Source organism: Bidens hawaiensis, unplaced genomic scaffold (genome assembly GCF_021521415.1).
Source record: "Bidens hawaiensis isolate Kalapana, Puna unplaced genomic scaffold, B.hawaiensis_p1.1 tig00017050_1, whole genome shotgun sequence".
Classification (NCBI taxonomy): domain Eukaryota; kingdom Viridiplantae; phylum Streptophyta; class Magnoliopsida; order Asterales; family Asteraceae; genus Bidens; species Bidens hawaiensis.
The window spans coordinates 470,898-486,144 of record NW_027492581.1 but is presented as its reverse complement, the minus strand read 5'-3'; the positions used below and the strand labels follow the sequence as shown (position 1 = coordinate 486,144).

Genomic DNA, 15,247 nt, shown 5'->3' with positions numbered 1-15,247 from the left:
CAAAGTAGGAATAACAGCACTTATACTACTACTTGCTGTCATTATTGACTAGCAAGAATATTAAAATTTGTTTTAACACTCACAAGAGTACAAAAACCAGTGTTTTAAAAACCAATTCAAACCGGTTGGTTGAAGCGGTTAAACCGGATTCGCATAGCAGGCCGATATTTTGAGCATGATATTTTTGGCCGGTTTGCTAGAACATCCTACCGGCGGTTTTTTCTAAACTACCGGTTTATATTGACAAACAAACCGGTTTTAAGTCCAAGAAATATTTGATATTTGCGGCCCATATTTTATCAAAAGTACTATTAACTCAACAATTAAAATCAAATGTGTAAACTTTAGGACTATTTTTTTAAAATTGAGTGCTTTTAAATTATTATTTTTTAATATGGATTAACGTTTGGGTTATTTTTTGTTATGGAATCATTTAATTTTAGGTTATTTTTGGATGAAAGTTGCATGTATAAGAAATTATAAGATAAACTATTCAACTGGTTGAACCTGCTGATATAACCCGGTTTAACCGGTTGTACTATTTTTTAGCTGAATCCGATACGAGTAAAAATTCGGTTTTTAAAACATTAACAAAAACGAAATAAAAGTAAACCGACCCAACATACAACAACTATCCCTATATAAAAAGCGTTAATAAGTTATTATGTATGTATCGTTCCTTCGTATTCGTACCTCCAAAGCAAACCAACTTATTATGCTACTTGTTATTTATTAAATATTAATAAATTATGTAATTAATTAATCAATATAATTTGTTCTTTGTGACTTATATGCGATATAACATATGCTTTTGTTACATAGATGATGATAATAAACCCAAACCTAGATTTTGTGATTTTAAACCCTAATTCGTGACCTGGCTTTTTTTTTTCTAAAGCTGGAGCTCGGCTCGTGAGTTGTTATTCAAGCTCGGGCTCAGCTCCTTGTTATTTATTAAATATTAATAATTAAATTATGGGTATGTTTGGCAAGGAGTTTTAGGGGCTTCAACTTCGTACTTTTAAGAAAAAGCTCGAGGTTGAAGCTTTTAGGTCATGAAAAAAAGCTTGAAGCTCCTAGTAGTAGAGTTTAGAAAAAGCTACCAGCTTTTAGTATTTTAATTACTTAAATAACCTTCTAAAATAAGTATATTTTATATTATTTTTTGTTAGTTATGCCTATTTTGGTCATTTTATATAGCGACCGGCCACTAGCTTCCAGCTAGAGCTACAAGCTAGTTTTGCCAAGCATACCCTATGTATGCTTTTGGTTATTTTTAGAGAAAAAAAACCTTATACGAGACTAAGCTTGGCTTGAGCTTGTGTAGTACCTTAAATGAGCTAAAGCTCGGCTTCAGCTTGTTTGTGCAGTGTGAAATTAATACATAAAAGCTTGACAAGCCAACTAAGCGAGCTTTATCAGGCTCGGCTTGTTTTGAGCTTTTTAACGATCCGAGCTCGAGTAGATCGGCTCATTTGCACCTAGGCCTGTAAATGAACTGAACATTCGGTGAACTGTTCGTGAACCGTTCGGCGGAAGTTCGTTTATTTAATAAATGAACGAACATGAACAAAAAAGTTGTGTTCGCTTATTTAAACGAACGAACATGAACACATGCTCAGTTCGTTCATTTATGTTCGAGTAGATCGACTCGTTTGCCTAGTCCTGGGAAGTAAAAGAAATTTGTTGCTCAAATTTTCTTTTTTTTTTTTAATATAAGTCTACCTTTTCATGTTGAGTGTGTGTGTGTTTTTTTTTTTTTTTTTTAACTTGAAATTTGAGGATATATGCATTGTTAGTAATTTTATACTGTTTATGGTTCACATTATTTTGATATTGCATGAATTTATTTATTGTGGCTTTTTTGGTCTACTCATATACTGCTAATACATTATGGGATTTAATACTGATTGATTCGTCTGGTTACAGTTTCAGGCGAATCCGATTATCTGATAATCTGAACTCATACCAACAAGGACACTATGCAGGTAAGTATGACAGTTTGATAGTTGCATTAGTACAGTTAAAACATAATCAGTTCTGTTATACTTGAAGTTGAGTTGACCAAATATATGACACACACTTTTACGCGTGTCAATGCGATGACATTACTTTTTAATCTAGTGAACATGTTTGTAGCTCCGAACAACGTTTCGTAAATAATGTTTTTTTTATCTGAGTGCTTTGCAGGCGAGTGACAGGTTTAATATCAACTCTCAACTTGAGCATCTGCAGGCCAAGTATGCAGGAACAGGACACGCGGACATGAGTAGATTGTAAGTACCTGTTTTCATATAAGTAAATATTACATATATTCACCATTTTACGAATTTATACATGCTTTTTACTCAAGATGTTTAAACATATTAGTTTATAACTTATCTTAAATCTTTTAAAGGACCCGCAAGTATGAATTTTGAATTTTGGAATTATTGATTTTCACCTCAAAAGTAACTCTAATATGATATTCACTTGTTTGCTTGAAGTGAGTGGGCGGTCAACATCCAGCGAGACAGCAATGCATCATACGTTGGCCATTATCCGATGCTTGCTTACTTTGCAATTGCAGAAAACGAATCGATTGGAAGAGAGCGCTACAATTTTATGCAGGTATTCTTCATACATCTGCTAATTCTCTATTTCTAAATATTTTTAGGAGTGTAAACGAGCCGAGCCATATCTCGACTAGGCTAAAGCGCGGCTCGTTTTGACTTACCATAGCTCGAGCTCGGCTTGTTTATTAATCATTAATTAATTTATATGTGTATTTTAATTATTTTTTATATTCCGAGAAAAACCTTATGCGAGGCTATACTGTGACTTACCAGAGCTCTAGCTCAGCTTGTTTATTAATTATTAATTAATTTATGTATGCACATATTTATTTTTTATATTTTGAGAAAAACCTTAAACGGGCCTATACTTGGCCAGGGCTCGTGTAGTACCTTAAACATGCCAAAACTCAGCTTGAGCTTGGCTTGTTTATTAATTGTTAATTAATTTATGTATGTATTTATTTTTTTTTATATTTTGAGAAAAACCTTAAACGGGCCTATACTCGGCTTGAGCTCGTGTAGTACCTTAAACTTGCCAAAGCTCGGCTCGAGCTTGGCTATGCAGTGTGAAATCAATCATGGAATCCAGAAAAGGTAAAATTTAAAAATACACAAGGGTCATTAAGGCTCGACGAGCCTAAACAAGCTTCCCATACTACGCTAGAGCTCTAGCTACAGGGGCGGACCCACATACATCCTATCGGGGTCTCGGGACACTAATGTTTTTTAAAAATTACTTAAGAGACGGTATATTAAATTTTGTAAGGACCCTATAAAAATTAATACTTGGAACCCATACTATAAGGGTTGAATTGGTCCGGTGAAAAATCCCTTGTTTTACCTTTGAGAGGTTGCAAGTTCAAGCCTCACCATGCTATATTTTTGTTGCTTTTTTAAAAATTTTTTATATCCTAGTCAATATTAGTTATTTAGTTAGGGTATTATGTATCTTGTTTATGTATACTATAGTTAATCATTTATTTGTGTTAGAGTTAGTTTTTCATGTTTTGGTCCTTTATATATATATATATATATAGGGTAAGGTTAAAATCAAAAAATGTTTTGCTATTTTTTAACATTTTTTTACTAATTTTTATATATGTTTTCAGGAGAGAGAAAAAATTATATTTATATTTACATTTTTTATTCATTTTAATTGTAGACCACAAGATTTAAACGTTAATTAAAAGCATGTGGTTAAGAATGAGTTTCTAGAGTTTTCACAACTCAAATGGGTTTTCATTTTATACTTAGCCTATATATATATGTGTGTGTGTGTGTGGCTTATGTTTATGTTTTCCAGGTATGAATAAAAATGAATTAAAAGTCTATGTTCTATCTAGTTTCTAATATAATATAGATTCTTTCTACTTACTCGTGTCCAATGACATCATATTTCCATGTTTTATTATGTTCCTCGCATCGACCCGACCCGAATAACGACTGGCCCGAAAATTTTGTAAACCGAAAAAAATGGGACCCCATTAGCAAAAAATCCTGGGTCCGCCACTGTCTAGCTGGATGACTAAAGGAGCTTTATTCGGCTCGAGCTCGAATTCACCCGTAAATATTTTCTTTTACAACAGGTGATTAAATTACTTTTACTTTTTATCCATCTTTTTGCAGAAAATGCTGTTGCCATGTGGACTTCCACCAGAAAGAGAAGATGAATGAAAGCAGCATCAAGTGCTCCATGTATGCAGTCATGTTTTAGTTCAAAACATTGTTCTTTGTTTGCTCTCATATGTTTGAACCCACTCCTATGATGATTTTCTTTACTTTTTGGACATTGTTGTTACTCGTGATGAAGCGGGCCTATTTATGTCCAAACATGGTATGATTGTAAGGTTTCTGGTTGTGCAAAGGTTTCCCACTCGTATCAGATTAACCTTAAAAATTGGGACTTATGATGTTGCTCTATAATATCAGTAGACCAAATATATATACAGACAATGATATATATAATACTGATCATTGAATTGTTACAACATGAACAACATTATGTTCAGCTCACAGTTTCCAACTCATTTTCTTATTCTGTGGTCACATTTATATTGATATGATTTATTAAGTGAGAAACAATCATAGTTTAAGTGTTGTTTTGAATTTATAAAAAGAAGGTTCTTTATTTAAAGCAGGGAAAAATATATTCATCAATTTATCTAAACCATTTAGTTTAACGCTATGTTTTTACCAAGAGTTGCTTTTTTCATGTATGTGAAAAAAATGGTGCACGCCGTCCCCTATTGACCGGCAGTAAGTCACGTGTCCTAAACTAAGTCGGATAGTGTGAGGGTTTGATCCCAAGACCTTTACAATAGATTCCCACCTCTTTATCACTGGGGTAGTATCGTGAGGACTTTTTTGCACATATATGCTACTTAGGATTTTGTGATGGGGTAAGCTCAAATCGAATTGGCGTTTTGATGAAATAATCAAACCTTTATATATTAATATTTTTAGAATCGGACCGGATCCAACACCAACTACATAATTGGCTTGGTTGTCTACTTTAATTTATCGGACCAGTTGGACCAGCCGGCATAACAAAGCGGAACCGGATATCAAGGTGGTAAGAGCGAGTGTTTCGATTCAACTAATAGACTAGTAAAAAACATATAGATTACATTCCTTGTCTTTTTATTACTTATTTGAGTTAAACATAGTTGTCTTAAAAACCCAACTTCATAGTTGTAAATATAAAGTTGGTTTAAATATAGAAAATATTAAGCACCCCCAACAATAATTTAAAAAAAAATATATAATCATCAAATGGGATTGACGCCAATGATCGGCAGTCCAAATGACTATGGTCAGACATCTAAAGATTTCATTTAAAAAAACGGGAGGTTTTTGATACACATGTCCTACCTAACACAAAAAATAGAGGGATTCAGATTGTATCAAAAGATTTTCTCACATATAGCGGGTTTCCTCCTAAAAGTAAAATAAAAATGATAAACTAAGTTAGTGGCCTGTCAATAATCCATACATCCACCACTTATGGCATAGTTGTAGAAGCCTTGGGTTCTCCGGTGGAAACCTAAGTTCGATTCCCATCCGTGTCACTTTGGTGTATTATGGCAATGAAGGATTTGAGCTGGACCTTGTATAAGGTTGTCAATTTGAATTCCAAGCCCACCCGGATTTTCGTCTTACCGTGTGTTATCCAAAGAGTTCTGCTTTTGTGCCTGCACAACGATTGGCAAGTAACAACAAGCAGCATGGTTTTCTGGAGGAACTCCTAGACCAAACTCTGAAACCAGCGTGAACTAGTTAAGACAACAAGACTTTTCAAATTTAAAAAATGCAACAGGTTAAATAAAAAGGAATTCGTCGTTCTTGTAAAGAAAAATCCAAACATCCTTTCAAAATAATCTAATTGGATTGACAAGTAATCTAACAAACACACTATTACAAGATAATAATAATAATAATAATATCATTTCCCATAATATTAACTACCAAAACACTTGGTAACAAAATCACTCTTATCCCAACCTTCCCAATACAAACAACACCAACAATAATAATAATATTATTATTATTTCCTCTCAAAACCCATCATCTGCTTCACCAGTTCTTCACACAGATCCTGTCAAATCTCAAAACCTAACCCTAATTTCTTCACACACTTGATCTGATTCATAAAAACCCTAACTTTATTGACCCATCACCCAAAACCCCCAATTTAATTTGTGTGTTTGTTACCATTTGCACTCTTGATGAGGTTTTGATATATTTGTTTGTGAAAAATTGAATCTTGATTTGGGTCTTGTGTGGTTTGGTTTGGTTAATGGTGTAGGGTTTGCATTTGGGGATCTTGGGGTTTGTGTGGTGAGATTTGTTAAAGTGAGTTGATTGTTGTTGGCTAGTCATGGATCATGTGATTGGTGGGAAGTTTAAGCTTGGTAGGAAGATTGGGAGTGGATCTTTTGGAGAGCTTTATTTGGGTAATTTTTTTTATTTTATGGTTTTGTGATTATTGATTTTGTTGCATTTGATAGGGGTGTGCACGGTTCGGGTTGGGTCGGTTTTGGGCTAAAGTTGAACCGAAGCCATTCGGTTTCGGTTTTTTTGGTTTTGATTAGGTTTCGGTTTTGCCATTTGAGCTTCAAGATTTTGGGTTGATTAAAGTTATGGTTTTGTGATTATTGATTTTGTTGTATTTGTTAGGGGCGTGCACGGTTCGGGTTGGGTCGGTTTTGGGCTAAAGTTGAACCAAAGACCTTCGGTTTTGGTTAGGTTTCGGTTTTGCAATTTGAGCTTTAAAATTTTGGGTTGATAAAAGTTTGGCATAAAATAATGGATTTAGGCTGAAATTATGTTTTTGATTAATAATTAGTTGATTGGTATACATTTGGGCTGAAATATATGAATTACATGTTTATTAAGTTTCTATAAATTACTTAAATTAAAAAAAATGGTATGTGAAATTCTAGAAATTTGGTTCGTTTCGGTTTTTATTACATGCAAAACCAAAAACAAATCTTAAGTTCAGTTTTTACAAAATATAAAACCAAACTGTCGACTTTTGTTCATGACTGTTTTTATTAAGGTCTTATAAAAATAGTTTGGGCTGGTTTTGGGCTAAATTTGAATCAATAACCTTTGATTTTTGTTTCTTCTGTTTTGGAATATGAGCTTTAAAATGCTTGGCCGAAAAAAAGTTTGTATATAATTAGTATATAATTTATAATTAGTTGATTGGTATAGATTTGGGATAAAATATACGAATTACATATTTATTAAGTTCTTATAGTATATGAGGATCTAGAAATTCGGTTCGGTTTTTATTACATGCAAAACCAAACATATAACCAAACCGTCAGTTTTTGTTATGGTCTGGTTTCTTCGCCTCGAATAGAAGGCAAGCGGGCAACAAGCTGCGCTGTGAACCCTTTTTGTGATTTGTGATTGATTTATTGTTGTTCACAGGAGTAAATCTTCAGAGTAAAGAAGAAGTTGCTGTTAAGTTGGTATGCATACAAACCATATTACTTTTTTTTTATAATTCTGCAGTCTAAATGCTACAGACCAGACCTAGAATGAGCCATAGGATGTATGCAATAATCTGGAAACTTAATCGAATTATTTAAAGATAATTTGAAGGTTTAATCAAGTTATTGAATGATAATATATTGACATCTTCATGATATAAGCCACAAACAACAAACTGAATGAATTAAAAAATACTTATACTTCAGTTGAGTCATTTAGAAAGTTACTAAAATAACAAATAATTAGCAACTAGCAATAAAATGTGTGGCTAAAGTGAACCAAACTTAAAGAGTAATTCACATAAACTTAACTGTAATGTAAAACATAAGTTAAATGATATAATAGCTAAAATAAAAATATGCTTTTTCATTCAATTTCATATTCTTAACTTAAAAGTAGTTTTGTTATGCAGTAGTAGATAAATTAATAACTAAAGTAAAAAAATATTTTTTTCGTTAAACTGCGTATTCTTAGCTTAAAAAGTAATTTTGTTTTACAGTGGTAGATAAATTAATAGCTAAAATACAAAATATTTTTTCATTCAACTAAATATTCTTAACTTATAAGTAATTTTGTGTTATAGTAGTCGGTGTGCGCGTATGCATGTGCATGTGTATGTGTATATCTATATCTGTAATTCTGTATGTATGTATATATATTTCATTTTATTTTTTTGAGTGGTTTGAATTGTCTGTCCAGGAATCTGTTAAGACCAAGCACCCGCAGCTTCACTATGAGGCCAAGTTGTACATGCTTCTTCAAGGCGGAAGTGAGTTTTTGTGTTTGCCAATCTTTTTAAGTAAAATGTATATGTTTTAATATTTCATGTCAAGAAACATGCCTAACACTTTTTTGTTATAACACAGCTGGTGTTCCGCATCTTAAATGGATTGGCGTTGAAGGAGAATATAATGCTATGGTTATTGACCTTCTTGGGCCAAGTTTAGAAGATTTATTTAATTACTGTAATCGGAAGTTCACGCTAAAAACAGTTTTGATGCTTGCGGATCAGTTGGTAAGCATCCCATCTTGTGTAATGAGATCGATAAAGCACATCGTATCAACACTCAATTTTTAATTTTTTTTTCACTTTTATTGTTTATGCAGATAAATAGAGTTGAATATATGCATTCAAGAGGCTTCCTTCACCGTGATATAAAGCCAGATAACTTTTTGATGGGCTTAGGTCGAAAGGCAAATCAGGTATTCTCTTTTACATTACAAGCAGTGGTCTTTATATAGCTGTCATCATTTCATTGATAATATTTTATATTTGCGTTTTGAAATTTATAATGCTTTTGTTTTACAACAGGTTTACATTATAGATTATGGTCTTGCAAAGAAGTATAGGGATCTGCAGACACACAAGCATATACCATACAGGTATTCAACTCATATGTTCTCAGGCAGTCTGACAAGTATATTTATTTTCATAGACTTTGTTTACTTATGACGGATTCTTGCTAATTTTTTTAGGGAAAACAAAAATCTCACTGGTACTGCACGTTATGCGAGTGTGAATACTCACCTTGGAGTTGGTAATTGATCTTACTCATTTCAGCGTGTTTGAAATATTTTACGAGAAGATATTTTTCAATAATGATTTCCACATGTTCAAATTATTCGTACTTTCCTGTTATTGTGAAATATTTTAAGTTGACATTTTGTGTATTATTAATTACAGAGCAAAGCAGGAGGGATGATCTGGAATCACTTGGCTATGTGCTTATGTATTTCTTGAGAGGAAGGTTGAATATATACCGTTTTATTTTTTTTCTTTTGGTATTTCCGTTCTGACTGTTTTTGTTTACATATACGCGGTTGTAGCCTTCCTTGGCAGGGGCTGAAAGCTGGCACTAAGAAGCAAAAGTATGATAAGATTAGTGAAAAGAAGATGCTTACTCCTATAGAGGTATTCTCAAGATCAAACATATTATTATTATTATTTTTATTTTCATTTATAACCTCTTATATAAGTGATTTGTAATCGACAAAATGTACTGGTGCTATGCAAGTCTTATCCAACTGAATTCATATCATACTTTCATTATTGCCGATCGTTGCGGTTTGATGACAAGCCGGATTATTCATACCTGAAAAGGCTTTTCCGGGATCTTTTCATTCGAGAAGGTATACTCTAAATTATGTAATATCATTTATACATGAATTAAGTTTTTTTGTTTTTCATTGAAATAGATTTCTGGCCCGTGTTTGCATTTCAGGTTATCAGTTTGACTATGTGTTTGACTGGACGATATTGAAGTATCCTCAAATAGGTTCAGGTTCCAGTTCTAGAGGACGTGTAAGTATTTTTTTTATATATTCTTTTTATTTTTTATTTCTTAATATATTTGCTTATAATTTATAAATTTTACTACAAATCAGACGGTTGGAAAACTACCACTTAATCCCGGACCTTCAGCAGAAAGAGGGGAAAAAACACCAGGTTTGTTTTTACTGGATTTTGACATAATGCCCTTAAATAAAAAGATTAGTGATAATGAGTATATATTTTTATTTGTTTTAGTGAAACCAGAGGCTACTAGAGAGAGATTCTCGGGCACAGTTGAGGCATTAGCTAGATGCACCGGTTTGCATGGTGATCACTCGAGACAGCGATCTTCAGAACATACGACGCCAACCAAAGAATTGGTGAGTACAGATTTTCTGTTAAGTTTATTACTTGTAAAATTATAAATTAAAGAAAATGAACAAAAGATATATTTTTAGGTCAAACCCAACCCAGACACCAACCTGTTTTGACCATCCCCATTTCACTAAGATAAAAACGAAAAAACCGACCCATAACCGAAAAAAAGTAAAGCTAAACAAATCGACTTGTTTAATTTTTTTCTTTTTTATTTATTATTTATTTTTTTTGTGCAAAAACTGAATTTCTGGTTCGGTTTCAGTTTTGCGTGTAATTAGAACCAAAAAAATACCAAACCGAATTTATGGATTCTTATTTTTAGTTTTGAGTATTAATTTATACGAATAAAATAATTTGTGTAGCCCAAATATTTTAGTTAATAAGCAATTTAATAATTAATTAACAAAAATATTTAGGATCAAATACATTATTTTGGGTAGTTTTTTTTGGACCCCAAGGTCCAGTTGTAAAACCGAGAAAACCGAACCCAACCCTAACAAAAACGGAAACCGAACGGTTTTCAAAAACTTAAAAACAAACGGTTTTCAAAAACTTAAAACCGTCCCATAAATTCTTAATTGGTAGTTTCTAGTTATATATTCTCTTATATGCGTAAAGTTTATTTTTGTATTTATTATATATGCAGCATGTTGACTCGGACAAAGCCCGCATCACACGAACCGGTAGTACTTCAAAACGAGCAGTCGTATCAAGCAGCCGACCGAGCTCATCTGGTGAGCCCATCGAGAGCCGGTCAACCCGGCTTGGTTCAGGCAGCGGTCGCATATCAACCACCCAACGCCTCCATTCTCAACCCGGGTTCGAGTCCAAGTCGTCGTCTTTTACACGTGCTGTACTTTCATCAAGAGGCGGTCGTGATGATGCTCTCAGAAGCTTTGAACTGCTTACCATCGGCAAAAGGAAATAAGACCCACCCGGGTTTTTGTTGTGGGACCCGGTCGAGTTGTAATCTCGATGTAGTTACATCGAAATTTGTTCTCTTTTTAAGAGATTCATCCTTGATCTTGAAGAAAGAGAGATTGTATCTCACTTTAGGGTGGATGTTCATATGCTGTCAAAATGTTTATGTTGAAACTTGAGACTGGATCTTTTTTCTTTTTTTTTTTTAATTTCTTTGGTGTTTAAATGTTTAATCATTTTAACAAAATGCAACTATCTTCAGACCTCTTGGATGTTATTGTACAAAATGTATTTGTACTTTTAGTATTCTAGATTAAGGTCCATGTTTGTTCTATAGTATACATTTTGTGACATTTTTCACTTGATGAAAACTTAATGTTTCTTTGTTTGATGTCTTGTAAATGTTATATTCTACCTAGGCTCATCGTTCTTGGTGAGGTTTCTTTAATTACGAACAATCGTTCTTGGTGAGGTTTCTTTCATTACAAACAGAGCATGAGTGACAATCGTACCGTTTATACCTTATGTTTCTTTTTACCAACTGATACTCAGGGCCGGCCTATAGGGGGGTTGACAGCCACAGGCCCGACACTCTGCTAGGCCCGAAATTTTTTTTAAAAAAAATTATATGTATTTTTATTAAAAGAATATATATTTTTAGTGTTTAAACTCATTCACATAAACATTAGCTTGGTCTAGTGGTAATGATGTATTACTCCGAACCAAAAGGATATAGGTTCTAGTCTCATTTGAGGAATGTTTAATCTTATTTTTATACAAAAGTTTTTTTACACAACCTAATTTATAACCAATTAAACCCATATCAAAATTATATTGTTTTAACCCAACAAAATACTCCTATTATTTAAGGCCCAAAAAAATTTCCGTCTTCGGCCCAATATTTTTTTTGCTTTCTCGGAGCCGGGCCTGCTGATACTGCCTGTTTGGAGCGTTGAAAAAATTTTGGTCCGTTTTTGATTATATGTATGGAGATTTTCAAGATCAACTATCTTGATACTATTTTCATCTAGAGGTGCAAGAGCTAAGCTATTTGCGAGCTACTTGAGCTCGGATTGATAACAAGCTCGAAATGAGCCGAGCATTTTCTAGCTTGAGCTGAGTCAAAGCATCAAATAAAGCTCATTTAGTTATCGGGCTTAAGCTTGAGCCTTGTGCATCTATAAGTTCTACATCTTTTGGACTTCTGTGTATAATTTCACATTGCACATCCAATCTTTGGCTTGATAAAAGTTTTTAAATCAACGTCAATGTCCAATCCAACCTATGACCCGGTAGGCCGATAAGACATCCATGTCGATGCCCGGTCCAGGTCTAAAAGCATTTAAAAAAACAACACACCACCCGAACTCGGGCTCTTGTAAGTCAAAATGAGCTGAGTTTGGGCCCAGACTCGGATTGGCTCATTTACAGGTGGGATTCAGCAACCAAAGCATACAATTTACACTTATATATTTAAAGTAAGCATTTCATTATGATCCATATGGAGATTAATTATATGCAAAAACTCCATAACCACAAAAGGATTATATACAAGAGTTAAACATAAAAAAAAATTAAAAAAAAAACAAAGAAACAAAATCCTATTTTTCCTCTTTATTATTATTATTATTATTATTTATTATTTTTTTCTAATCTTCATGAAACTTTAGAATATGCAACTTGTGTTCTTGTCACAATAATTATTCAAAAGCTCACATGCCACCTTCTTGAACCCTTTGAACAAACCCATGTTGATGATCACTACCACCACCACCACCACCACCACCGTTATCCGCCACAATCGGGTAATAATGCTGGTGTTGCGGTTGCCGAAACTCCATATTATAACCACCAACCGCGGGCGGTAAACCCGTTGATCCCATCCCATAATAATTAGTGTTATAACTACTCAAAGGTTGACGAGGATTTATGGCCGCCGGGGCCGCCATAAATCCAGTATTACCACCACCGTTACTAGCACCGACACCACCACAAAAATTTCCGCCGGTGAATTGCTGCACCATGGCACGGAAATTGGTGGTGTCAGTATTAAGTAAGGTGGTGGGGGTCTTCCGCGCCCTGGTTCTTCGTCGCGAATTGTTGGGTCGTGTCACACGGCCCAACTGATCAGACACGCTGGTGGCAGTGGCCATAGTGATGGTGGTGACTGCAGTGGCGTCAGTCACATCACCTTGCCACTGTACAGCAGCGTGTTGCGGGGCTCGGGCTCCCACAAGGTTATTTTGGTAAATATGGAGCCACTCATTGTTGGATGTAGCCATGGTTTAGTTGTGAAGAATATAAATTTGAAATTTGTATAAATAATGCAAAAGTTGGTCGTTGGTCAACAAAGTGGATGGTGGGCCCTAGGTGGATAGTGACACGTGACTGGCACGTGCTGAATTGATGGCGGAAAGAAGCCGGGAGTTAGGCACATTGAGGATGTTTCTTGGAAGTATCCTTAAAAATCAACAATATTTGTCGGCACACGTGGATAAGTGTTCAGATTTTTGGAAGTGGTTTGAGTAATGAGTACACAATTTAACTTTATTTTGAATAATTTAATTAATTAATTAGTTTTGAAACGACGACTTTATTGTTTGTTAGGTCACCGCAAGTTCTAAATTTGGATTGTCTCGTTGCCCACTCTATCAAGAGTATGGTGTCTTAACCTGGCTCACGCTACCTTCAGAGTTTGGTTTTGGCGTTCCCCTGGAAAACCATACCGCTGGTTGCCACTTGGTCGTTGTTGTGTCACCAAAAAACAAAACTCTCTGACATAATACACAGTGGGAAGAAAACCCGAGTGGGCTCGGGATTCGAACTAACAACCTGATATAATATTTAGTTTCTTTTTTTTTGTATATTTAAAAAAATAATATGGCACGCTTTTTATATTGTTAGTGATTAATGATTCAACCCTAATTACATACAAAATTAAACTTTATTATGAATAAACCTAATATAATTTTACAAACTTTTAAGAAAAATAATATGACATATTCTTATATTGTCATTAATAATTCAACCCTGGTTAGCTAAAAGGCAATTGATGAAATAAAGCTATATACGCACCTATAACACTAATTAATTTTTCTTCCGAATATGACGCTTATAGTCTTATACATGCATATACGTACATTTCTACACGCTAAACATTCAATTTATAATGAACCATCATTGGCTAAACACCCGTTTGCATGCCCTTGTTATTTCTGAACACCCGTTATCTGGCAACGCTAAAACTTAAAAGATGAAACGATTGATATGTGCCTACAACAAGCACCCATATGAAGGTGGTTGGTTATAATGAACTATAATACTTTTATTTTGTATGTGTGATAATCACATAATAGTAATATGTATTTGCTTTGGGAACAAAGTGGACAGGGTGAATGAATAGAAGTGGTTAGGTGGGAAATGGTGCGTGACTTTCGGATTATTCGTTTGATCATTCAAAACCAGTTTCTAAGGAAACAACCTAGAAAGGTCATGCCATCAAATAAAGACAAGGATATATATAATAATATAATATAATACCTCTTTATTATAATTATAATAGATTAATTAATTGTTCTAAATTTTGTGTTCATGTTCCATTTAAACAAACAGATCATGAGCGTAAACAAACAAAAAAACAAACTTAAATGAACATAACAAAACAAACATAACGAACAAAAATGTGCATATACATTAGTTTAAACAAGCCCCTTTATGTTTATATTTATATTAATATATATAACTACTTACATATTTAGTAACATTTAAATGAGCATAAACGAACGAATATAAAAAAACGAACATAAACATATGTTCATAAACATGAATGATCGAACAAATCGATGCCTTCATGTTCGTTCGTTAAGTAAATAAACGAACATAAGCGAACTTTTCATAGAACATTTCACGAGCAGCTTATACACGTTTGGTTCGTTTACAAGCATATACGTTGGATATAGTTTTAAATAAATATAAGTATACACATAATATATGTATAATCGACTCATGATCAAATGTTGATTAGCTCTTGACATTAAAGACCAATAGTCACATAACATTTGATGAGTTAAGATCGACAGTCGGCCACCTTTTCTGTCTCTTTCTTATCTTGTTTCATAGA

The 15,247-nt window shown here is 33.7% G+C and overlaps 3 protein-coding genes across 3 annotated transcripts; 2 read left to right on the top strand and 1 right to left on the bottom strand.

Annotated features, from left to right (window-relative positions):
• Positions 1-1,927: 1,927 nt before the first annotated feature.
• On the top strand, positions 1,928-4,291 carry LOC143552910 (uncharacterized protein At4g14342-like). Its single transcript, XM_077043016.1, has 4 exons — positions 1,928-1,988; positions 2,191-2,276; positions 2,487-2,610; positions 4,182-4,291. Exons 1-4 carry the CDS (start codon positions 1,983-1,985, stop codon positions 4,227-4,229), a joined length of 264 nt encoding a protein of 87 aa, XP_076899131.1. The 5' UTR covers positions 1,928-1,982; the 3' UTR covers positions 4,230-4,291.
• A 1,825-nt stretch (positions 4,292-6,116) lies between these two features.
• Positions 6,117-11,175, top strand: LOC143552932 (casein kinase 1-like protein 10). Its single transcript, XM_077043038.1, has 14 exons — positions 6,117-6,508; positions 7,494-7,534; positions 8,256-8,325; positions 8,423-8,571; positions 8,664-8,759; positions 8,869-8,939; positions 9,033-9,094; positions 9,241-9,304; positions 9,384-9,457; positions 9,549-9,686; positions 9,779-9,858; positions 9,942-10,002; positions 10,084-10,208; positions 10,853-11,175. The coding sequence occupies exons 1-14, from the start codon at positions 6,433-6,435 to the stop codon at positions 11,132-11,134; spliced, it is 1,389 nt and encodes a 462-aa protein (XP_076899153.1). The 5' UTR covers positions 6,117-6,432; the 3' UTR covers positions 11,135-11,175.
• Positions 11,176-12,818: 1,643 nt separating this feature from the next.
• Positions 12,819-13,433, bottom strand: LOC143552909 (uncharacterized). The gene has a single exon (XM_077043015.1). The coding sequence runs from the start codon at positions 13,407-13,409 to the stop codon at positions 12,840-12,842; it is 570 nt and encodes a 189-aa protein (XP_076899130.1). The 5' UTR covers positions 13,410-13,433; the 3' UTR covers positions 12,819-12,839.
• Positions 13,434-15,247: the final 1,814 nt, after the last annotated feature.

What these genes read in the sequence shown, in the direction of transcription:
- LOC143552910 (XM_077043016.1), top strand. An exon ending in CACGCGGACATGAGTAGATT is followed by an intron (nt 2,277 to 2,486) that starts GTAAGTACCTGT and finishes GTTTGCTTGAAG; the next exon opens with TGAGTGGGCGGTCAACATCC. An exon ending in AGCGCTACAATTTTATGCAG is followed by an intron (nt 2,611 to 4,181) that starts GTATTCTTCATA and finishes ATCTTTTTGCAG; the next exon opens with AAAATGCTGTTGCCATGTGG.
- LOC143552932 (XM_077043038.1), top strand. Translation starts at nt 6,433, where the DNA reads ATGGATCATGTGATTGGTGGGAAGTTTAAGCTTGGTAGGAAGATTGGG. An exon ending in GAATACTCACCTTGGAGTTG is followed by an intron (nt 9,095 to 9,240) that starts GTAATTGATCTT and finishes TATTAATTACAG; the next exon opens with AGCAAAGCAGGAGGGATGAT. An exon ending in CGACGCCAACCAAAGAATTG is followed by an intron (nt 10,209 to 10,852) that starts GTGAGTACAGAT and finishes TTATATATGCAG; the next exon opens with CATGTTGACTCGGACAAAGC.
- LOC143552909 (XM_077043015.1), bottom strand. Translation starts at nt 13,409, where the DNA reads ATGGCTACATCCAACAATGAGTGGCTCCATATTTACCAAAATAACCTT.